Genomic DNA, 26090 nt, shown 5'->3' on the forward strand with positions numbered 1-26090 from the left:
GCAAGAAGTTGCTGATTTAAGTACATCAAATAACCACACTACTTCTGCCATACACTTTCAAACACATGAAAATATATGTCTTAATTTAAGAGGTATTCTCCTGCCAACCTAGCAGTTTGATAGCATGGAAAAATGCAAGTAGATAAATATGTACCACCTCGGTGGGAAGGTAACAGTGTTCCGTGTCTAGTCACGCTGGCCACGTGACCATGGAAACTGTCTATGGACAAACGCTGGCTCTACGGCTTGGAAACAGGGATGAGCACCAACCCCTAGATTCGGACACGACTGGACAATTTGTCAAGGCGAACCTTTATCTAAAGGAGTATTAGATTATTTATAGTTCAGATTAACTCTCCTGTATCATTTTGGGGCCATATGTACAAACTGAATCCGTTCAGTCATTTAAACGTGGTTTGGAAGAGTTTCACTCAGTTGTCATTCCATGAACATCATAATATGCATTATTTTATTAAAAAATCTGCACTGTTAACTTGTGAATTTTTATTTAAAGATTTTAATTGTGTCATAAAGCAGTCAAGGTGCAGAACATTTTACAGTCTTTTGTTCTGACAACAGCTTTGTGACATAAGCTATTATTTGGTGCATTTGCAGTGCCATTTAGCTTCTGGTTTATTCTTGGATATACTCCAGTCACTGAATGATTCACACTCGACCAGCTGTAGTTTGGTGTTAAATCAGTACTAGAAGAATCTGCAGTGGTTTATTGCCATTTCCCTAGGCTGTTTCAGAGAAATAGGGTGACCCATACAGGAATGGTGTACTGTATAAGTGCTTTTATGCTGGACAGAAATAGGTGTAGATGTCTCCAATCTTTTACACAAGAGTGTATAGAGTAGCTATTATTTAATTCTTAGCAAGATAGTGGAACCAACAGTAACTTACTATTTGTAGTAAGGAAATAACCTAATTTATTGTTGAATTTATTACCATACTAATTTCTGTTGTGTAACAGTTTATATATTCTCTTTCATTAATCTCAATGTGACATTTTGAAAGCCATTAATCATGGATCATGTGGACCATATCTCTGTGGTCCAGTTCTTTCTCTTCTTGAACTTCTTGGAGCTCTCTTGTTGACATACTGTAAAGGTAGCAGTTGACAAAAATAAGTTTAGCACCATTTTCCTGAAAGAAAACTCCAGGTTCTTCTTCTACTGGAGGTTGGATGTCATCATGATTACACTGCTATGCCAGCTCTAAAAAATTATCTTGTGCTGCATACAATTCTCCAATATATTTTTTCCTTCCTGTATTTCATTTACTTTTAATGTTCAGTTGTAAACATCTGTACTTTTCATTTCTTATTACGGAGGCAACGTATTCTAGTTGTTTTTCAGTTCTGTTGTTTATTGTTCTTTTTTCATTCATTTTAGTACCTCTTCAATGGTCCAAAAAGTTCTTAATGTCCTGCAATAAATGTACATTCAAATGCTTTTATCTTTTTCATGGTTGTCTGTCTTAAAGTCTAAGAATACATGCTATAGAGCAGAACAGAGAATGTGGCACTGTACAAAGTACATCCTGAAAGCCAAATCTACATTTTTGTTGGATGTTATGTTCTTTGCCTTAAGGAAGCTGCTCCTGATTTCTTTTGTATAGCTGTGTTCCTATTCTGTATTCCAAGGTACCTACATAAGTCAACAAGTTCCATACTTTTGTTTAGGACTTTTAACTATTCCCTATTCCCTGGTCTGTCTTTTGACTGACCAGGAGCACCTCTGTCTTGTCTGGATTAAGTTTCAGTTTATTCACCCTCATCCAGTCCATTACTGATACGAAACACTGATTTAGAGCTGAAGTAGCTTCCTCAGATTTAGGTGGCAAGGAGAGGTAGAGTTGGGTGTCATTCGTATACTAGTGACATTAAATCCCAAAATTCTGGATACTCTCTCCCACTGGTTTCATTTAGATGTTAAATAACATACGAGATGAAAGAGAGCCATGAGGGATCCCACATGTTAGCAGGCAGGGTTTCAAGCAGGAATTCCCCAGCACCACCTTCTGAGTTTTCTCCTCTAGAGAGGACTGGAGCCATCGTAAAACAGTGACCCCAAGTCCCATTCCAGAGAGATGGGTCAGGAGGATACTGTGGTTGATAATATCAAAAGCTACTGAGAGGTCCAGCAAAACCAACAGGGACCTATCTGCTCTCCAGTTCCCATTGTAGGTCATCTGCCATGGTAGGTCATTCACCACTCCTCCTACTCAGTTAGTCCCTTTCTGGTGGCTTTTATGGGCCAGAAAGGGCAAGAATGTAGCAGGCACCTGATAGCCTTCATCTCCCTGCGTGTCTTGACCACATTATCAGGCTGCAGAAACTGAAACTCATCCATTAACACAGGGCAAGCAGGGCCCACAGTTTCATTCGCAGGACCTAAAGCAGCTACAGCATCCAAGTCAGAGCAAATCTGAGCTATTTTGCCTGCAAGGTGTTGTGCAAATTCTTCACAGTGAGCTACACTGTGGTCTGCATTATCTGCCTGGGGGCTAGCATGTAGCAGGCCCTTGATCATTCAAAAAAGCTCTGCTGTGTGATTTCATGCAGATGCAATAGTGGCAGAGAAGACTGACTTCTTTGCCTCTACCACTGCCATAGAATAGGCCTTCATTGATGGCACATTACTGCTGCTGCATCTTCTTACAAGGCAAGACTCTTTACTAAAGGCACGAGCTAACGTGGCAGTGTTATCAGACATGGGAAGCTCTTTTTCTGAACTACAGCTTTCAGAGTGCCCCAGTGAAAATGGCCATGCTGGCTGGGATATTCTGGAATCACAGTCCAAAAGATGTAAACAGCCCCATCTTTGAATATTTGCTGTATCCTAAGCCCTATGAGTGGCTAACATTTGATTGAATTGGCCCATAGTTACATAATTTTGTTGAGTAATTCACTTCTTCAAAAAACCCTCGGTTTATGAACTTGAGATATTTTGCTTCTTTAACCACAGTTCAAAACGCCAGGAAATGGCCTGATATTGCTACACAATACTGTCCTCACATTGCCAGCAGCAAAAAGGATGTCAGACTTTACATTGTAAAGAGCAGCATTAATGTTGACAAAACCCATGTCAGCAATCAAGATGGTTTACACTGATGGTTTATACCTTCTTGTGCTCACTTATAGTCATTTTGATTACTGTATTTGCTGGCATATAAGACTACTTTTTTGCCCTGAAAAACATGCCTCCAGGTGGGGGGGTCGTCTTATACGCCGGGTGCACTTCAGTTGGGATAGACATTGCTGTCCATAGTGGCCTTTCGATGCTCGCCCAGTGCTCATAATAGCCTCCCGATGCCTGCCCACATTCTACATGCCGTCCAGTATCGCGTGGTATCCAGCGCAGTCGCAGTGAGCATCAGCAGCGAGACAGGGGTGACAGCCTTTTCAACGTGACCAGCCCGTTCTGCTCGGCAGGAAGCAGTGGTGCTCCGCCCCGCCCCTTGTCTACGCAGAGCTCACATATGTGCATTTGCGCATTAGTGCCGGTCATAGGGAGATGCAGGGGTGGGCCGGAGGTGCTGCGGTCGCACTGCGGCCGTACAATGGTGACAATGAATAGCATCTTTTATTTGGTGTGTGGAAGGTGTGCGGAAGAGGGGGTAGTCTTATACGGCGATTATATAACAAACTCTATATTTTGAGTGGAAATGTTGGGGGGTCGTCTTATACGCCCAGTCGTCTTATAAGCCGGCAAATATACTTTGTGACTCTAAGCAATAGATACCTAGAGAACTTGAAAAAATAGCTCTCATACTTTGTGTTTGGGAGAGAAGTGGTTACCTGATTGAAAAAAGGAGTCAGATTTGGGGATTTCCCCCTGCTTGGTATCTCTTTGTGAATGGTAGTGCCGCCATGGTCAGTATTTCAGTTCCCCATTGCTGTATGAAGTTTGACATCCTTGTTCCTCTCCATTTTTAGAACTGCCTTATAGAATGTTGAATTGCTGTGCCAACACAAGATCATTGCTGCACTCTCATGCACCAATAATGATGAAAGCCAAAGCTTGAATTCTTCTTGTGCTATAAACACATTTTTGGTAATTAAAAATAAGATATTTTCTTCTAGCTCTTTTGCACACTCCTTGCTATAGAAAAATGTCAAATTTTTGTTTGTTGTTTGTTTCAGGATTACTGAAGCAACTAAACATTTTGTGGAAGATGTACAACAGGAGTATGTAGGAGTGCTTTATCTCTAACCACAGTGTACTGAAAAAGGGGTTGAACTAAATTACCACCAAGGTACCTTCCAGCATACAATACTATACCATCATATCACCTAAGCGTAATAACCTACTAGTATTGTGCTTGAGTAAGTATGAAAAGCCATAACACAATGTGTTACATTATTCTTTAATTTTATGCTTGTTTTGTTCAGGTTTGTTTGGGTATCATATCTGAACAGGTACAGTAATGATCATAAACTATGAATTAGTTTATTCAGGTGAACCATAATTGATGGTGACCATATTTTATTCCAATTTTGACATAATGACAAAAAAAGTTGAAAATGTAAATAGATGTAGACATGCTGTATGAAAGGGAACAGGGTGCTGAAGCTCAAATCCACAGCAGTAAATGATGTTTTAAGTTTATTAAATTTGCTTTCCTTGTTTTTATTATTGTGCAAAGATTGTAAGCTGCCTTGAGCACTATTTTGTAGTGGGAGAGCAGGGTATAATTGCAAGTAGTTAAAAACAATAAACAGCAATAACAATAACCCATGGAATTTGAATACAGCCATAAAACATATTGGAACCTTGGGTTGAAATAATTAGAAGACTCCAAGTTGGTGTTAATGAAAGAAAAAACACTGAATGTTTTGTTTGGTTGTTATAGAATCAACATTTTATAAAGCAATTCTAAAAATGGGGGCAGGCCAGGCAAAAATGTATTAACTTCTACTGGGCTGACTGGCATTGTTAATCAGTAGAGCTCATGGCTTGTGGAAAGCAAATTCAGATTCAGTAGTGGAGACCTGATTTAACTGAATTAGACTTAAAGGTGCACATGGTTGGTTATATTTGCTGCTTGCTTCTTGCCAAAGACTGACACATGCTTTCTGTCAAAAAGCTCTGCAAAACAGTTATGGGTATGGGAAGAAAGAAGTATTTTCTCCTCTAGAAAAGCATGGTAAATGTTCCACAGAACTTTGCTGTGGGACTTTTAGAAACTGAACATGTATTTTTTTTCAGGAGCTTTGGATTTTATAATTTATAATCTGTGATCAAGTTATATACATAACCTTGTTTTAGGGTCATTCGTCGTCATCTAGTCGTTTAGTCGTGTCCGACTCTTCGTGACCCCATGGACCAGAGCACACCAGGCTCTCCTATCTTCCACTGCCTCCCGTAGTTGTGTCAAATTCATCTTGGTTGCTTCAGTGACACTGTCCAACCATCTCATCCTCTGTCGTCCCCTTCTCCTCTTGCCCTCACACTTTCCCAACATCAAGGTCTTTTCCAAGGAGTCTTCTCTGATTTCCTTTAGAATTGATGGGTTTGTTCTCCTTGAAGTCCAGGGGACTCTCAAGAGCCTCCTCCTGCACCACAATTCAAAGGCATCAGTTCTTCGGTGGTCAGCTTTCTTTATGGCCCAGCTCTCACTTCCATACATCACTACGGGAAAAACCATAGCTTTGACTATTCGGACTTTTGTTGGCAAGATGATGTCTCTGCTTTTTAAGATACTGTCAAGGTTTGTCATTGCTTTCCTCCCAAGAAGAAGGCGTCTTTTAATTTCGTGGCTGCTGTCTCCATCTGCAGTGATCATAGGGCCCAAGAAAGTAAAATCTGTCACTGCCTGCATATCTTCCCCTTCTATTTGCCAGGACGTGATGGGACCAGTGGCCATGACCTTAGTTTTTTTGATGTTGAGTTTCAGACCGTTTTTTGCACTCTCCTCTTTCACCCTCATTACAAGGTTCTTTAATTCCTCCTCACTTTCTGCCATCAGAGTGGTATCATCTGCATATTGGAGGTTGTTGATATTTCTTCCGGCAATCTTAATTCCAGTTTGGGATTCCTCCAGTCCAGCCTTCCACATGATGTATTCTGCATATAAGTTAAATAAGCAGGGAGACAATATACAGCCTGGTTGTACTCCTTTCCCAATTTTGAACCAATCAGTTGTTCCATATCCAGTTCTATCTGTTACTTCCTGTCCCACATATAGGTTTCTCACCTCTTCTTGATGTCTTCTGCTTCTGTTATGTCCCTCCCATTTTTGTCCTTTATCATGTCCATCTTTGCACAAAATGTTCTTCTAATATCTCCAGTTTTCCTGAACAGATCTCTGGTTTTTCCTTTTCTGTTATTTTCCTCTATTTCTTTGCATTGTTCATTTAAGAAAGCCCTCTTGTCTGTCCTTGTTATTCTTTGGAAGTCTGCATTCAGTTTTCTGTAACTTTCCCCTATCTCCCTTGCATTTTGTTTCCCTTCTTCTCTCTGCTATTTCTAAGGCCTCGTTGGACAGCCACTTTGCTTTCTTGCATTTCCTTTTCTTTGGGATGGTTTTTGTTGCTGCCTCCTGTACAATGTTACGAGCCTCTATCCAAAGTTCTTCAAGCACTCTGTCCACCAAATCTAGTTCCTTAAATCTGTTCTTTACTTCCACTGTGTATTCATAAGGGATTTGGTTTAGATTATACCTGACTAGTCCAGTGGTTTTTCCTACTCTCTTCAGTTTAAGCTTGAATTTTGCTATGAGAAGCTGATGACCAGAGCCACAGTCACTCGAGGTCTTGTTTTTGCTGACTGTATAGAGCAGGCTTGTCCAACCTTGGCCCTCCATATGTTCTTGGACTTCAACTCCCAGAAATCCTGGCCAGCAGAGGTTGTGCTGAAGGCTTCTGGGAGCTGTAGTCTAAGAACATCTGGAGGGCCAACTTTGGACAAGCCTGGTATAGAGCTTCTCCATCTTTGGCTGCAGAGAATATAATCAATCTGATTATGCTACTGCCCATCTGGTGATTTCCATGTGTAGAGTCACCTCTTGTGTTGTTGGAAGAGAGTGTTTGTGATGACCAGCTTGTTCTCTTGACAAAACTGTTAGCCTTTGCCCTGCTTCGTTCTGAACTCCAAGGCCAAACTTCCCTGTTGTTCCTTTTATCTATTGACTCCCTACTTTAGCATTCCAGTCCCCTAGAATGAGAAGAACTTTCTTTGGTGTCAGTTCTAGAAGGTGTTGTAAATCCTCATAAAATTTTTCAATTTCAGTCTCCTCAGCAATGCTGGTTGGTGCATAAACCTGGATTATTGTGATGTTGAAAGGTCTTGGATTTGTATTGACATCATTCTATCATTTTTGAGATTATATCCCATTACAGCTTTTCTCACTCTTTTGTTGACTATGAGAGCTACTCCATTCCTTCTATGGGATTTTTGCCCACAATAGTAGATATGATAATCATCTGAGTTGAATTCACCCATTCCTGTCCATTTTAGTTCACTGATGCCCAGGATGTCGATGTTTATTCTTGCCATCTCCTGTTTGACCACCTCCAGCTTCCCAAGGTTCATAGATCTTACATTCCATGTTCCTATGCAGTATTTTTCTTTGCAGCATCGGACCTTCCTTTCACTTCCAGGCACGTCCACAGCTGAGCGTCCTTTCGGCTTTGGCCCAACCACTTCATTAGCTCTGGAGCTACTTGTACTTACCCTCCGCTCTTCCTCAGTAACATGTTGGATGCCTTTCGACCTGAGGGGCCCATCTTCCAGCGTCATATCTTTTAGCCTTTTGTTTCTGATCATGGGTTGTTCTTGGCAAAGATACTGGAGTGGCATTGCCAGTTCCTACTCCAGGTGGATTGCGTTTAGTTGGAACTCTCCACTATGTCCTGTCCGTCTTGGGTGTCCCTGCATGGCATAGCCCATAGTTTCCCTGAGTTACTCAAGCCCCTTCGTCACGACAAGGCAGCAATCCATGAAGGAGTTTAAGGTCATTATGGTTATGCAAATGATAATAATAATGATTATAATCTTAGAACTGCAGAGCTGGCCTGTTTAAGATACAGATCTGGTTATGAAATACAGTGTGTTAATGTATATGAGTAGCCTGAAGACATGGAAATTGGTACAGTTTTGAAAAAACTTTAGAACTAGTGCTGACTTGAAAATAAGTGGCTAAATAATAAAGTAAATGGTGATTTCTGAAACTTTTGTGTGATATCTGCCAGAAGTAAATTCTATCGTATCTATTGTATTATATTTTAAAAAGTACTGCCACTTAGTGAAATCTGTCTCATGATAATTGTTTTTATCCCATCTCAGACTTAACATTCCCATAATTCCATGAAAAGGACAGAGTTGCACAGAGTAGCTGTTACACTTGCAGATATCCCCACCTCCTAGAAAACAGTAGTCACCATGTTTCCCTGAAAATAAGATAGGGTCTTATATTAATTTTTGCTCCAAAAAACGCAGTAGGGCTTACTTTCAGGGGATGTTTTATTTGTTTTCATGTTCAACAATCTACATTTATTCAAATACAATCATGTCATCTTCTGGTTGCTGCACAATGGTGGAGGGTGGAGTTTCACTTAACTAGAGCTTCTTTTTGTGCTAGGGCTTATATTACGAGCATCCTGAAAAGTCATACTAGGGCTTATTTTCAGGTTATGTTTTATTTTCGGGGAAACAGGGTAGGAGGGTCAGCTGCCATCAGTGTTGATTGGCTACTTCAAGTGAGGATAGCAGCTGTTCCTGTTCTTTTTCCCAGGCAAGGATCTTAAAGACATTATTATAAAAGGGTGTGTGGCCTCTATCATTATTATGGATAGTGAGCACAAATTTTCACACTCTCATTTTTTAACGGAGGCAGCAGACAACTCTGCTTTATTTTTCCAGGTAATTCCAGTGGAGGTGGTTAGAACAACCCCTTTTGTCCACATTTCTCACTCTTGTTATTTTTCTTCCCACCCCCTCAAAAGCAGAATCTAGTCTTATTTGTTTACATGGCTTGGTAAATACAGCACTGAAAACGATGTGTGCCAAGGTCTCAATAATTTCTTTCCCACAGGGACAAATCCTTTCACTGTATGGGGTTATTAAAACACCCTTTTAAAGGGCTGAGGGAAAGCAGTTAAATCTAGCCCTTGAAAAGGCAGAGCGATATCTCAGTGCTGTAATTTGGTATAGGTAGTTAGCTGGCGGTGGTGGGGGGAAGTATGTGCATCTTATGGAGCAAATACTGGCTTCCCATTGCCACCATCGCCACCACGCCACCCTTCTCCTCCCCTTCCAGGGCAGGGAACGCTTCCGGATGATGAGCTGGCTGGGGCAGAGTTTTATTTTATTTTTTTAAATTATGTGCGTCTTATTGTCAGATGCATCCTATAAAGTGAAAAATACGGTAGGTCCTAAACCATTAAGGACTTTATAGGCCATAACCAACACTTTAAATCTGACACAGTAGGTAACAAGGAGCCAACGCAGATCAGCTTTTACTTATGATCCCCTTACCATCTCCTACACTTTCTTTTTGTAGTATAATTCCTTCATGTTTCTTAACTTCTCTGCATTTACCATTTCTTTTTATCTAGTTCTTTGACCACTGTTTTTTTTTTTTTTTTTTTTTTGTATTACATATTTTAATTTTACTACAGAATCGGGGATACTCATTTTTGTATGGTTTCCAAGATGCACAGTGTGCTTTATTGTAGCTTAATAAAGCTTTAATACAGTGGTGCCTCACTTAATGATGATAATCCGTTCCAGGAAAATCGCCGTTAAGCGAAAACGTAAAGTGAAATTAAAAACCCCATTGAAATGCATTGAAAACCATTCAGTGAATTCCAGTGGGGTAAAAATTCACCATCCAGCGAAGATCTTCCATATGGCGGCCATTTTCGCTGCCTGTATAGCGAGGAATCCATCCCTAAGCACAGCAGGGAGCCATTTTAAGCACCCGGTGGCCATTTTGAAAACGCGACGATCAGCTGTTTTTGATCGTCGTAAAGCGAAAATCGGTTCCCGAAGCAGGGGAACTGATCATCGCTAAGCGAAATTCCCCTATTTGGACCATCGTTTTGCAATCGCAATTGCGATCACAAAAAGATCGTCGTAAAGCGCATTTGTCGTAATGCAGGGCAATTGTAAAGCGGGGCACGACTGTATTTTTTTTTGTTTAATTCTTTTCCCCCATCCTTTAACGATTTATTGATCTCAGCTTTTTTAAAAAAATTATTTAAATTCAACTAAAACATCAACATACAAAAACAAAAACAGAAAAAAGTGGAAGAAAAAATCCTTCTACTAAATTAAGCCCTCCCCCTGTTTGGAGTCAAAGACTCCAGCCTCGTTAACCCTCCGCTCTCCCTGTTTGGGTTTCCAGTGTGCACTGAATGCATATACATGTATAGTGAAATTTGGCCTACATTCCTGTCTTCCTCTGGGCCCAAGATTATATTAGTTCACAGCTTTGTTTTACATAGTCTCTTGATTGTTCCCTTAGTGCTTCAGATAGTGTGTCCAGTTCTGCTATGTCCCATAGCTTCTTTAAAAACTCTTCTATTGTTGGAGTTTCTTTGCTTTTCCATTTTTGGGCCCAGAGTAGTCTGGCTGCTGTGAGTATGTACATGAGACAGTGTTTCATTTTTTTATCATTAATTCCTGGCATGACATTCAACAATGCCATTTCAGGTTTTATATCTAATGTCTGCTGGGAAGTTCTGCTGGGAAGTGTCCAATAATTTTTGACTTTTTCGCATGTCCACCACATATGATAATAGGTTCCTGCATTTTTTTACACTTCCAACATATATTGCTGTTACTCTGACATTTTTGCTAGTCTTACAGGTGTATAGTGCCATCTATAAAACATTTTAAGGCTATTTTCTCTAAGATTTGATGGTTTGATCATCTCAACTTTTTTTCCACATCTTAGTCCAATCATCAAGATTTATGTTATATCCAGTTTTTTTGCTCATTTTACCATCATCTCTTTCACCCTCTCATCCTCTAAATCATATTCTAATAAGTATGTATAAATGTTTTTAAATTTTTTTTATCAGTATATATCCACAGTCCATCCACCTGTACTTTGCCCTCGAAGAAACCCACATGCCTATCTTTTTTGTATCTTGATTCTAATTTCACCATTGACCACCAATCAACAGCTACACCCCATTTTTCTAACTCTTGTTTGTCCTTTATCTTCTCTTCTTTAGTTAACAGATTTTCATATGTGGTTAGTACTCCTTTCTGGTTCAGCACTTTTAATGTGAATGCTTCTATAGGTGCCACCCACAATGGGATTTTCTATAGGTTTGTGCTTGAAATTTTTGCCATACTATCCCTAGGGCCTTCCTGAGGATATGTTCTCCAAAATGTGAGTGTTCCTTATGTCTCCCATACCATACATATGCATGCCATCCCATTTTTAGATCATGATCCAATTTCATGAGTCTTTGACTTTCTAAAGTTATCCATTCTTTAATCCAGGTCATAGCCCAGGCCTTGTAATATAGTACACAATTCAGTAGGCCTACTCCCCCTCTTTCTTTCAGATCTTGTAACAATTTAAGTTTTATTCTTGGCTTCTTAGGCTTCCAGAGAAAATTCGATGTTAAGCTGTCCAAGTCCTTAAAATACTTAAAGTTCAATAGTATTGGGAGATTTTGAAATAGGAATAAAAGTTTTGGTAAGATCATTTTTATTGTTGATATTCTTCCCATAAATGAGAGTTGTAATTTGCTCCATTCCTCAAGATTTTTCTGAATTTGTTTCTGTATTGCTAAATAATTTTCTTTCATTAAATTGCTTGGTTTTTTGGTGATGACAACTCCTAAGTATTTAATTTTTTTCACCACCTCAAAATTGGAGTTCTGTGCTAATTTTTCAACATCTTCTTTCTTTATATTTTTTGTCATAAATTTTGTTTTTTGATAATTTACTTTGAATCCGGCCACCTGTCCAAATTCTTCTATGACTCTCAATAACCCTTTGAGATTTTCCAGAGGATTTTCTAGTATTATTGCTAAGTCGTCCGCATATGCTTGCAATTTGAATTTTTCTCCTCTAATTTTAAACCCTTTAATTGCCTAGTTATCTCTAATCTGTCTGTTAAGTATTTCCAATATTAAGATGAATAATAAGGGGGATAGTGGACATCCCTGTCTTGTTCCTTGTTCAATCTGTATATTTCCAGTTAAGTTACCATTAACTTTTATCTTGGCTACTTGCTTGCTATATATTGCCTTAATTGTTTGTAAATACGTTCCTTCGAAGCCCATTCTCTTCAGTAGTGACAGCATAAATTCCTAGTTTACATTATCAAGGCTTTTTCTGCATCTAGGAAGATTAACATCATCTGCTTTTCCGGGTGCATTTCATAATATTCCAATATGTCTATTATCGTCCTTATGTTTGATGACAATTTCCTTTTAGGTGTAAAGCCTGTTTGGTCTTTATGTATTATTGTTTCAATTATCTCCTTTAGTCTTGTTGCTAAAATGATTGTGAAGATCTTGTAGTCAACATTCAGGAGAGAGATCGGTCTGTAGTTCTTGGTTTGCTTTTTGTCGGTCCCTTCTTTATGTATTAGAGAGATATATGCTTCTTTCCATGAATTGGGGATTTCCCCTTTAATCTGGACATCTTCAATTAGTTTCTTAAATTGTGGGCTTAGAATTTCTTCAAATGTAATATTCTGCTGGTAATCCGTCTGGACCAGGAGATTTACCGCTTTTTTGTTTCTTCCATGCTTCTCCGATCTCTTCTGTTGTAATTGGTTCATTCAATTTCTCCAGTTGTTGATGACTCAGCCCCCATTCTGGAATATTATTTAAATATTTTTTTTGTCTCTCTTGTTCTCCTTCTCTTTTCCTGTAGAGTTTGGTGTAGAATCCATGAATTTCTTTTTCAATCTCCTTTTGTTTATATGCTTCCTTTCCTTGCTTATCAAATATTGCTGTGATCATCGTTTTCTCTCTCTCCCTTTTTATTTTGTAAGCTAGCCATCTTCCCAGTTTGTTTGCATTTTCAAAGAATTTTTGCCTTGAAAATTTGATTTTCTTCTCCATCTCTTCCTGTTCTAGTAAATTAATTTTATGCTGTAGCATATTTATTTTATTAAGTAATCCCTTTTTTGTTGGTGCCTTCTTTAGCTCTGCTTCCTCTTTTTTAGAGATGTTATTAGAGTTTGATATTGTTTATTCCTTTCCTTTTTCTTTGTATATTCTATTCTATTGCATAACCTTGAAAGTATGCTTTGGCTGCATCCCATACCACTGTCATCTTTGTATCTTGAGGTTTATTGATTTGAAAAAAAATCCCATTTTTAATTTTATTCAAGGAGGTCTCTTCTCTCAACAATTGCATGTTGAGTCTCCAAAAGCCACTCCTGTCCTAATTAAATAACATTGTACTAAAATAGTATATTTGTTATTTATTCAACATTTTTTCTATCCAATTCTTTATTCTTATAATTAATCTTTATGTATATTTATATTTATATCTATATTTGATATTAATTTGTTATATTTATTATCTTGGAAGACCTTTAATTTATATCTCATCAAATTACATATTCATTTTTAATCACATCAGTAAGATTTTTTTTGATTTTTTTAACTTACTGTACGTAGTTCTGGTCAACAATTTGGAGTTTTCATTACTAAACTCAAAATACTATCTTCCCAAAGACATTAAATTCCTCTGATTTTTTTTCTATTTCCATATTCTCTCATTCCTTTCTTCTGCCACAATTTGTGCTATAATTTTATGATCTTTATCTATTTACTTTAAATAAACACAACCTTTTTGTGTTTTTCTCATTCTCTTTTAAATTATGTGATTCCCCGATACTGCTCCCTCTTATCATCACTTTCATAGTATCCCATATATTACCTTAATGCAGCTTTCCCTATCGTTTATATACATATTTCCATTTCTTTTTCTGTTTTTTCTACTATTATCTTTTACTGGAGAATATTAGTATCTAATTACATCTTCTAGCTTCTTTATAATTGCATCTAATTTTAATATCCATATTTATTACATTTCATCTTAGCCAAAAGACTGAGAAGTGATATATATTACTGTATAACTATTTGTACTTATGTTTTAACTCAGAAGCTGAATGACCAAAGTAGTCAAAACAACAATAAACCATTAATTCATTCAATATCCATATTTAACAAAGCATGGTATATGACATGTATTAAACCAACTTTTAGCTATTCTTGAAATCAGGTTATTAGAAATGATTACATAATTTATTCTGTAGTAACTCTTATGTATGGAGGAAAGGGATGTATTTAACCTTCCATCTCATTTCATCACTCTCTTTCTTAATTATTCTAATCAAGAACATATCACTGTTATTTTCTGTAGGGTTTGATTTGTATTTCTCTTTATCCTCCTGTCAACCTAGCAGTTCGAAAGCATGCAAATGCGAGTAGATAAATAGGTACCAACAAGGTGGGAAGGTAATGGCGTTCCGTGTCTAGTCGTGCTGGCCACGTGACCATGGAAACTGTCTATGGACAAATGCTGGCTCTACGGCTTGGAGACGGGGATGAGCACCACGGACACGACTGGACTAAATGTCAAGGGGAATCTTTACCTTTACCTTATCCATTACCATTTTAAAATTACCCAGCCATTACTATAAACCCTTTCCATATCTCTTTTACCAGTTTAAACACTTCTTTTAAAAAGGTTTCTTGATTTCTATTCAGAGAGCAAACATTGATCAAAGCGTAGTCCTTTCCTCTCAGTGTTCCTTGTAACATTATATATTGTTTTTTACCATCTTTCTTCATAATTATATTTTCAATCAGTTTTTAGACTAATGGCAACCCTCTTGATTTTGAAATTCCACATGCTTTTTCATAAATACTAGATCAGTTTTATTTAACTTCACCTTCTTTGGCTTGATGTGTTTCCTCTAAAAATTTTTGTCTGCTTTATTTTTATTAAGTAATGCTTCTATTATTTTCCTATTAATAACACTCCTTAGACCCTTCACATCAGAGATGATACTGTATTCTTAATCTATTAGCCATATCTATTTACCCTCCTTCTGCTTTCAAATACCCTCTCATGAGTAAAAAAAAAATTAGAATTAAAAATAAAAACAAAAACAATTCCTTAACCCTACCACTGTCATACAAAATCTTCCCCTGCTGAGACTGCCAAAAACCCCTCATTTTGGTCAGATTTTGTTTACAGGTTGTATGTATTGGAATGTGTACAATTTGGCTTTTAAAGATAATGTCTGTGGAAATTTCTGAACCTTTTTGAGGCAAATTTCCTTCTAAAAGCTACACCTTTTACCTAACTGTGAAATAGGATTTCAGCCATTGTTTATAATGATTCTAAAGCTGCTTGGATACAGGGCTTTGTTTACATAATGCCCAAACAGTCTCTGGGCTGTGCAGGCCTTTGGCGAGACACAGTGCTTTTGGGATTTTAAAAAGCATGGGGTATCTTCCTGACTGTCCTTGTTGCTCACAGAAGGTGCATTTTACTTCCAGGATATCTACTATCTCTATTCAGGACACACTTGGCTGTTTTCACAGTCTAATTCTTATGTTTGTATCATTGAACATGTACATCTCCAGAAGTGCAGTGACATAACTAGGAGAAGCAAATAGCTACTGGTTAATGAGTCCTGAATTGAATTCCTAGTTGTGCACCAGTTACTTGACTTTGGACACAAATAGGAATTTAGTTGCAGACTTGTTACATCTCATTCACAACTCTAAGTTATGTCATTGCAGTTACATAAATAAATATGCATAAATATTCAGTTGGATTCTAGCAATGGTTATGTCCTCTTCCATTTCTAATACAGTGGGGTCTCGACTTACAAACTCAATCCGTATTGGAAGGCAGTTCTCAGGTCGAAAAGTTCTTAAGTCGAATCTGCATTTCCCATAGGAATGCATTGAAAACCATTTAATCCGTATCTGCTCTTTTCGTCCATAGAAACTAATGGGAAGCTGCTATTCCGCCTTCTGCCACTAGAGGGGGATAATTTTTCTTTTTTCCTTTTAACCTAAGATGACTTAGCTTTTAAAAAAGGGAAAAAAGTTCGTAACTCGAATCTAAGTTCGTAAGTCGAGTCCATATATTCCTATGAGAGCGGTTCGTAAGTCGAAATGTTCGTATGTCGAGCCGTTCGTAAGTCGAGACCCCACTGTAAATGATTGTTACAGAACAAGAGTGTGGCATTTAGAAAGCAGTATCATTGTTTTGGTCCCAAACTGGACAACGAAAAGTCGGCATTTGGATTACTTTACCACAGGGAATGGTTGGAGTTAAGGTGCCAGATTCACATTCAGTGACTGTAACCTTGTGGCAATCAAGGGACATGTATATGTCTTCTGACATTACTGAGTCCTTGGTAGTTTGGTCTCTGTTTCTTCAGCCTGCACTTTAAATGGAGACGTCGTTTTATTTCCACTTCAACACGCCTACACAAAGAAAATATGAGGAGAGCAAACCTGGGTTTCCAACTGAAGTACTGAGTATAAAAGCATGACTGTAAGGTTCCCTTTAGTTAAATATTTGAAATGGATGTTCTGTAATTCATGTTTTTTCTCCAGCCCTATGCAAGAAATTGTCTCTCACTAGTCTACTGAGTTACAGTGGGGTCTCTACTTAAGAACGTCTCTACTTAAGAACAATCCAACTTAAGAACAGCTCCATTTGCTAAATTTTGCTTCTACTTGAGAACAGAAATCCAAGATAAGAACAGGAAAAAAACCTTTCCTGCTCTTTTTGTAACCTTAGGTCATCTTAGGTTAAAAAAATAATTCTCCCCCTAGTGGTAGAGTACGTATTAACCAGCTTTGCATTAGTTCCTATGGGAACTAATGCTTCAATGTACGAACGCACCTCTACATAACAAAAAAACAACCAGAACGGATTAATTAGTTCTCAGTCCATTCCTATGGGAAATCTTGCTTCAACTTAAGAACGTTTCAGCTTAAGAATACCATTCCAAAACGGATTAAGTTCTTAAGTAGAGGTTCCACTGTAGTTTCTATGGACGGAAAAGAGCAGATACGGATTAAATGGTTTTCAATGCATTCCTATGGGAAATGCAGATTCAACATAAGAACTTTTCAACTTGAGAACCACCTTCCAATACGGATTAAGTTCTTAAGTAGAGACCCCACTGTATCTCTTTATGATGTCAGATTACCTTATTGATGGTGTGATAACAGATAACCTCTAGTGTGTAAGATGTATTAAAATGCATAAAAGGAATCTTGCTGTATCCTGGAAAACCTGTGGGATGTGTGTGATTAAGATGGTGTCGCAATGATAAGTCTTTATGCTGTAGGATGAGTATCTTAGATGATTTTTAATATTGGTCAAGACTTCTAGAGGCAGTGTCATGGGCCAGTTTAAGTAAAGGATGCCATGTTTTTGGTTCTCTTCATACAGCGCTTGCAAGACTGTGCCAGATCTTGGAAGGAAAACTACATGACACTACATCATGAGTGAAAGTAAATGTGACAGTCAGTTTTACAGTGTTCAAGTTGCAGACTCAACGTTCACTGTATTAAAACGCTACCAGCAATTGAAACCTATTGGCTCTGGAGCTCAAGGCATTGTTTGGTGAGTAACATGAACCCAAACCAGGAGAAAGGCAGGATAAAATATTTTAAATAAATTAAATAGGTAAGTTCAAATGCATATCTGAATATAACTTATCCCTTGAAACAAAGAAAAGGTAAAGTTCACAGAATATGAATTACTTGTTGCATATATATGTTGCATTAGACTGTCAAACCTGTGTGTTCTGTCACCTTTGTGGGTGAAGGTCTGATTTTAGTGCTATGGCACTTTCATCCATTAACTAGAACTGTAATTTAGCAAATGAAAACTTTTCCAATGTTCTTTTCCCCACTTTCCCTCTCCATCCCAGTTTTAATCTCATTGAGGGGATGTGGATGGTACAAGATAGGGACATGAATTAGATAGAAACAACAGGAAAGTTGCCAGTTGGTGGTTTCCTTCCGTCCGTCCTTCCTTCCGTCCGTCCGTCCGTTTTTAGTCCACCTTAGTGTGTTTGTAAGGTGGCATAAAAATACTTTAAAATCAACATTGAATTAAGACATATTGATTTTAAACTGGTATATACATATTCAAAGCATCATTTACAAATGGTAAATTTTAAAATTCATCCCCATCTCACTTGCCTTCTGCCTCTTTTAAACTATGTCTCCAGTACTCTCCAAATTCGACACATAATAGGACCACACTGTTTTCTACTACTACAGTGGCAGATTTGATGGGGATCTGAAACTTGGTGTCAAATAGTATTGGCTTATGGAATGGTGTTTGACTCAGCTGTGCAAATATCACAGTCAGGCTTCTAGAGTAGACCATAATTCATGCGTTGATAGAAGGGAACACAAGATGGAGGAAGGGAGAAAGTGGGTAGAACTACCATGTTTCCCTGAAAATAAGACAGGGTCTTATATTAATTTTTGCTCCAAAAAACGTACTAGGCCTTATTTTCAGGGGATGTTTATTTTTACAGTCATGTCATCTTCTGGTGGCTGCACAGTGGTGGAAGGCGGGGCTTCACTTAACTAGGGCTTCTTTTTGTGGTAGGGCTTATATTACGAGCATCCTGAAAAATCATACTAGGGCTTATTTTCAGGTTAGGTCTTATTTTCGGTGAAATGGTATAATTGAACAGCAACTTCTAAGAGTTCTTTATATAGCCTTTTGCATGAGCAGAGATAATAACATCATTCACTCTTGCAACTTTTTCAGTGTTTGGTCCTAATTTCAGGGAATTGAAATTATGTTTCTGTTTCGACCTTTCAGTGCTGCATTTGATACAGTCCTTGGAATAAATGTTGCTGTGAAGAAGCTTAGTCGTCCTTTTCAAAACCAAACACATGCAAAACGAGCATATAGAGAACTTGTGCTTCTAAAGTGTGTCAATCATAAAAATGTGAGTAATTTTAATGGTTCATGGCTAATTTATGAATTGTATCACCATGTATGTAGGTTACACACACACACACACACACAATATAATATATATTACTGTATATCACTGGTTCTTAACCTTGGGTTACTCAGGAGTTTTGGACTGCAACTCCCAGAAGCCTTCACCACCAGCTGTCCTGACTGGGGTTTCTGGGAGTTGCAGTTCAAAAGCATCCGAGTAACAAAGGTTAAGAACCACTGCTGTATATAATACCATCTCGGAGCCAACGTGTCTAAACAGATATCCATATCAGTCCAGGATAGAATCAAATTCAAGCAAACTCTAGTAACATTTACTAAATCATTTTTTTAAAATTGATCTGAATATAGTAGAAGTTTCATTTGCTTTTTTTGCCTTTTGAGTTTATTATTCCAGGATACATCTTTATTGAATTAGTTTCATCATATAATAAAGTCATGGAATAAATCTAAATTCAAATATCCCTTTAATTTTTTTTTCTGTTTGTCTTCATTGTGTGCTCTTTCTGATACACAGTTTGTGTTCAAATGTTACTAGTAAATTTAGTTACAGTGCAACAATCACAAGCTATTTCCAAACAACTGAAAATATGATAACTGCAGTATTTTTTATTTATATCCCGCCCATCTGGTAGTACAGAAGATCTACTTTTATACATTGCTTTTTAATTTGATTTTCCTAAACTAACATACATTCAGATTTTTATAAGGTTTATTTGTTATCTACTTTCACATATACACAAAAGGATTCCCTCAAATTGGAATTATGTAACTGTGAAGCTATTAGCATAAACTGGCAACAAATATTTCTGCAAATATGGGCTATTTCTCTTTAAGAACATTTTTAAGACCTAAAAATTGTCCACTGAATGCAGGAGCATAATACAGATAGTAACACTGATTACGTAGTGACTTTTAATGCACAATTCTGATATTATTGAATATTCTCAACATCCATGGACAACTCCTGTTTTCTACACTTATACACTGACACCATGATATCTAGTGCCTTTTTCTTTGTGACAGTGGTTCCCAACCTTGGGTAACCTAAGTGTTCTTGGACTGTAATTCCCAGAAGTCTTTATCACTAGCTGTGCTGACTGGGCATTCTGGGAGTTGCAGTCCAAGATCACTTGGGTTACCTAAGGTTGGAATCCACTGCTTTATGGATACAACATTGTACCTCTGGCATTTCTTAGTTCATGCATGACAAAAATCTTTGTTGCAGCATAAAAATTAATGTTTGGTTTCACATAATTCTATGAATCAGTCTCCTGCTTCGCTTCTGATTATGAGGCCAAATTTTCTAACAGTGCTTGGTTCTTCTTTATTTCCTACATTTGTGTTACAGTCATCTATGATTATTAGCACATCCTATTCTGTTGTGTGTTTGATTTCTTCCTGGACAGTTGCATAAAAACTTTTGATTTCTTCTTTAACATCTGTGGTTAAAACATAGACCTGAATGATGATTATGTTGGTATCTTTTCAAGATGATAATGTTTGCATTATAGCCCTTTGGTTTCTTTATGCCATTTTTTAAAAGTTTCATTTCTAGCTTTCCAGTGTCAGGTTTTACTTTGATTCATACTTCTCACATTCCATGTGTGTCCTGCAGCATTGGGCTTTTATTTTGCCTCTGTACACACTGGCAACTAGACATAGCTTCATTACCATCAGTGCTGTTTGTGATTGTCCTTTGTTCTTCCCTGGTAGCCAGCTGAGTATCTACTGATCTGGAAGTTTCATCTTCCAGCACTATAGCTTGTTTCATTTTGAATTTTTTTTTCCACTGTAGAATTTTCAAGGCATAAAATAGTCCAGATTGGTTTATCAGTACCATTTTATGGGTTATTTGCAAGATTGGCATGAGTATCATTGTTGTTGTCTATGAAAGATCACTTATTAATTAAGTCCAAGCTACATTTGATTATTCTGTTCCATCATCTTAACTTCTATCCTTAATCACTTTCGTTTGACCCCTCCACCAAAAAAACCTCAACATGCAAAATGCAGTTTGCATATAGTGAATTTCCTCTAATATTCGGATATCACTGTATTAACCATTGTGTTTCTAGATGTTCTTTAAAATGCTTATGAAATTCTTGAACAGTGTGGTCTGTGTGCTGACATTGCCACACTGTAGGGTTTTTGTTGTTGTTTTACAAGCATAGTTGTGGAGAGCCTGAACTTCTTTTTCTGCTCTTACAGATTATTAGCCTATTAAATGTATTCACACCACAGAAGTCACTAGAAGAATTTCAAGATGTGTAAGTTTAGTTATTTTGCATTTTTAATAAATATATCAGATGTTAAGGCCTAACTGTCCACATTCAATTTGATGGGAACTACCTCAAATTAGTTATTGAAATATATGTTGTTTGCTGTAGAAATCTTTATTAGTTTTCCAGTAAATATTAAGACAATTAAAATAATAAATTTTATTCTTTCTCCTCACTTGAGTTTTAAATGCGACAGGAGATATTTTTCCTTTTGATTTCACTAAGAGATAGTTTCTAGCTAAAACAATTTATTCCTCGAGTCTGAATGGGTTTCATATAGTTTTATTCAATACATACCGTATTTTTTGCTCCATAAGACGCTCCGGATCTTAAGACGCACATAATTTTTAGAGGGGTTAAACAGGGAAAATATATTCTGAACCAAATAGTGTAATAAAATATTTAATACACTATAACAGAATAACATTTGAACCATGTAAAGTGAACAGCAGTCAACAGTGGCATTAAGAACCATTACCACTGTCATTAACAAATGGAGAGACTTAAAGCTTTGTGTTCTCATGTACCATAAATTTAATTCAAGTACATATAGACCATTATCAGCCAGTGATAAGACCTATACCACGCTACCTATGTTTTATATTTCCTTTCATCCACCTCCTCCCCATGCTTATAGAAATGACAGATGAGATTGTTGTGCAACGCTGCCCATCTACAGCTCAATCCTATATTAAATTAGAAATGGTTTGTCTGATTGGGCACTGCATTGAGAGGTCCCTTTTAGTTGTGTGGAGGATAAATAGTGGAATTAAACTTTTTAACAGCTGGTTTTCCTTATTTACTTTCGTTCGTTCAGTCGTTTAGTCGTGTCCGACTCTTCGTGACCCCATGGACCAGAACACGCCAGGCCCTCCTATCTTCCACCGCCTCCCGGAGTTGTGTCAAATTCATGTTGGTTGCTTCGATGACACTGTCCAACCATCTCATCCTCGGTCGTCCCCTTCTCCTCTTGCCTTCACACTTTCCCAACATCAAAGTCTTTTCCAAGGAGTCTTCTCTTCTCATGAGATGGCCAAAGTACTGGAGCCTCAGCTTCAGGATCTGTCCTTCCAATGAGCACTCAGGGTTGATTTCCTTTAGAACTGATAGGTTTGTTCTCTTTGCAGTCCAAGGAACTCTCAAGAGTCTCCTCCAGCACCACAATTCAAAGGCATCAATTCTTCGGCGGTCAGCTTTCTTTATGGTCCAGCTCTCACTTCCATACAACACTACAGGAAAAACCATAGCTTTGACTATTCGGACTTTTGTTGGCAAGGTGATGTCTCTGCTTTTTAAGATGATGTCAAGGTTTGTCATTGCTTTCCTCCCAAGAAGCAGGCGTCTTTTAATTTCGTGGCTGCTGTCTCCATCTGCAGTGATTATGGAGCCCAGGAAAGTAAAATCTGTCACTGCCTCCATATCTTCCCCTTCTATTTCCCAGGAGGTGATGGGACCAGTGGCCATGATCTTAGTTTTTTTGATGTTGAGTTTCAGACCGTTTTTTGCACTCTCGTCTTTCACCCTCATTACAAGGTTCTTTAGTTCCTCCTCACTTTCCGCCATCAGAGTGGTATCATCTGCATATCAGAGGTTGTTGATATTTCTTTCTGCATTCTTAATTCCAGTTTGGGATACCTCCAGTCCAGCCTTCCGCATGATGTATTCTGCATATAAGTTAAATAAGCAGGGTGACAATATACAGCCTTGTCATACTCCTTTCCCAATTTTGAACCAATCCGTTGTTCCATATCCAGTTCTAACTGTTGATTACTGTCCCACATATGGGTTTCTCAGGAGATGGATAAGGTGGTCAGGCACACCCATTTCTTTTAGGATTTGCCATAGTTTGCTGTGGTCCACACAGTCAAAGGCTTTTGCATAGTCAATGAAGCAGAAGTAGATGTTTTTCTGGAACTCTCTGGCTTTCTCCATAATCCAGCGCATGTTGGCAATTTGGTCTCGAGTTCCTCTGCCCCTTCGGAATCCCGCTTGTACTTCTGGGAGTTCTCGGTCCACATGCTGCTGAAGCCTACCTTGTATGATTTTGAGCATAACCTTGCTGGCGTGTGAGATGAGTGCAATTGTCCGGTAGTTGGAGCATTCTTTGGCACTGCCCTTCTTTGGTATTGGGATGTAGACTGATCTTTTCCAGTCCTCTGGCCACTGTTGAGTTTTCCAAACTTGTTGGCATATTGAACGTAGCACCTTAACAGCATCATCCTTTAAGATTTTAAATAGTTCAACTGGAATGCCATCACCTCCACTGGCCTTGTTGTTAGCCAGGCTTTCTAAGGCCCACTTGACCTCACTCTCCAGGATGTCTGGCTCTAGGTCAGCAACTATATTGTCTGGGTTGTCTGGGATATCCAAAACTTTCTGATATAATTCCTCTGTGTATTCTTGCCACCTCTTCTTGATGTCTTCTGCTTCTGTGAGGTCCCTTCCATTTTTGTCTTTTATCATGTCCATCTTTGCACAAAATTTTCCTCTAATATCTCCAATTTTCCTGAACAGATCTGTGGTTTTTCCTTTTCTGTTATTTTCCTCTATTTCTTTGCATTGTTCATTTAAGAAGGCCCTCTTGTCTCTCCTTGCTATTCTTTGGAAGTCTGCATTCAATTTTCTGTAACTTTCCCTATCTCCCCTGCATTTTGTTTCCCTTCTCTTTTCTGCTATTTGTAAGGCCTCGTTGGACAGCCACTTTGCTTTCTTGCATTTACTTTTCTTTGGGATGGTTTTTGTTGCTGCCTCCTGTGCAATGTTACGAACCTCTATCCAAAGTTCTTCAGGCCCTCTGTCCACCAAATCTAGTTCCTTAAATCTGTTCTTCACTTCTACTGTGTATTCGTAAGGGATTTGGTTTAGATTATACCTGAGTAGCCCAGTGGTTTTTCCTACTCTCTTCAGTTTAAGCTTGAATTTTGCTATGAGAAGCTGATGATCAGAGCCACAATCAGCTCCAGGTCTTGTTTTTGCTGACTGTATAGAGCTTCTCCATCTTTGGCTGCAGAGAATATAGTCAATCTGATTTCGATGTTGCCCATCTGGTGATTTCAATGTGTAGAGTCGCCTCTTGTGTTGTTGGAAAAGGGTGTTTGTGATGACCAGCTTGTTCTCTTGACAAAACTCTTATTAGCCTTTGCCCTGCTTCGTTTTGAACTCCAAGGCCAAACTTCCCTGTTGTTCCTTTTATCTCTTGACTCCCTACCTTAGCATTCCAGTCCCCCAGAATGAGAAGAACATCCTTCTTCAGTGTCAGTTGTAGAAGGTGTTGTAAATCTTCATAAAATTGTTCAATTTCAGTCTCCTCAGCAATGGAGGTTGGTGCATAAACGTGGATTATTGTGATGTTGAAAGGTCTGCCTTGGATACGTATTGACATCATTCTATCATTTTTGAGATTATATCCCATTACGGCTTTTCCCACTCTTACTTTAGGTTATGCAAAAGAACAGCAACACAAAGCTTAACCTGATCCCATTCACCAGCAGTAGCACATGCTCAGCATAAGACCCAATCTCCATTTTCTGACATAATTGAACGTTTATAGCATGCAAGGCACAACACACAAAGCCAGGAACAATGTTCTTGACCAGCCAAAAAAACTGAATACAAACTATAGTAACTGAAATCAGGAAGCAGGTACTGTAATCCAGTTAGAAGTCACGAGGCAAGGTTAGTTTCCTTGCTGCAACACCCTTTGGAAATACATTCTCTATTAGATGCCCAGAACTAGTTGAAAAGTTTGCCAGTTGAATCCAAATTTCCCATAGAAATACATTGAAAAAGGTCAGAAACTTTAAAAAAACCTAAAAGAAATTCACTTACCAAGTATTGTAGACTGAGCCTGGCTCTTCACAGTGCCTTGGTAGACTCCAGAACAGCTAAAAAAAGAGCCCCAAACAGCTAAATGCCAGCAGGCAGCCTGCAGACAGCAGCCATTTTGTGCTCTTCTCAGTTCCTGCCCTTTCCCCACCTAACAGCTGATCAGCCGCTTCCCAGGCAAGCAAGTTTCAACTCAAAGGGAGCACCTTTTAATCCAAACAGGGTTTAACTCAAAACAAGAAGCTTTTAAAGAAAAACAAGCAGCTCTCTAACTGCTTGGACTAGCAAGGAAGCAGACAAGCAGCCTCTTCACTAACTGAACGTTTCAATTTCCCCTGCTTTCCCCGCCTTCCCCACATATTAGGTATGCTAATATATGTGCACTGGAGGATTGTGGGAGGAACATCTAGCCCCTGATGGGGGTCCTGTGGGGCACCCCAAAACACTGAGGAGCTCTCCTGGCCTCTTTCAGCACTGGGGCTGTGCAACCCTGTTCTGATCAGGAGGTGCAGCCAGGCGGTCACCATGCCTTTTGAGGGCAGGGCACACAAAGGGCCAGGAGGCTTAGGGGCCGTTCAAACTCAGACCTGGCAGGGAAGATACCATTCTTGTAAGAGTGGTTTTCCCAGGGTAAGGCTCATCTATTGCACTTCAGATGAGCTGACCCCTGTGATTTCCCCAAATGTGGGAAAATCAACTGCCTAAATGGGGGACTGTGTTTCTGGTTTCCCCTGGTTTTTATAGAATCACTCCTTCCCCTTTGGTCCTTGGCTGTTTGCATTGCTTGCTGCCACAGGCCTGTTTGCCTTGCTGGTTTTCCAGTTGAGCTGCAGGGAGCAGATCTTGGAAAGCCAGCAGTGCAGAATGCTGAGGTCTGAACAGCAAACAGTCTCTGCTGCCAGTTCAGAGGCCTCCTGGCATGGCAGTGGGAGGCTTTTGGGTGGTGGTGGCTGAACCCTGGGTTATTGCATTCACTCCATAAGACGCACGTACTTTCCCTCCCACCTTTTTGGAGAGA

General features: G+C 38.6%; 1 protein-coding gene and 1 pseudogene across 23 annotated transcripts in view; both read left to right on the forward strand.

Moving 5' to 3' along the window:
- MAPK9 (mitogen-activated protein kinase 9) overlaps positions 1-26090 on the forward strand; it is a 71228-nt gene that overhangs the window by 2194 nt on the left and 42944 nt on the right. For 15 of the 23 annotated variants that reach the window (XR_013541859.1, XR_013541860.1, XR_013541861.1 and 12 more), the window contains 4 exons: positions 4151-4333; positions 17424-17597; positions 18819-18948; positions 21177-21235. Coding sequence is in view for 15 of the 23 variants with exons in the window: in XM_078385685.1 (XP_078241811.1) it covers positions 17476-17597; positions 18819-18948; positions 21177-21235 (311 nt within the window). In the remaining 8 variants the exon portion in view is untranslated. Of the gene's footprint in view, positions 1-3943; positions 4062-4150; positions 4334-17423; positions 17598-18818; positions 18949-21176; positions 21236-26090 lie in introns of all 23 variants that reach the window. The other 8 variants (XR_013541863.1, XM_078385683.1, XM_078385688.1 and 5 more) reach the window with 1 other exon arrangement.
- LOC144587658 (U1 spliceosomal RNA) lies at positions 25652-25806 on the forward strand (annotated as a pseudogene).

Source organism: Pogona vitticeps, chromosome 2, assembly GCF_051106095.1.
Source record: "Pogona vitticeps strain Pit_001003342236 chromosome 2, PviZW2.1, whole genome shotgun sequence".
NCBI lineage: Eukaryota > Metazoa > Chordata > Lepidosauria > Squamata > Agamidae > Pogona > Pogona vitticeps.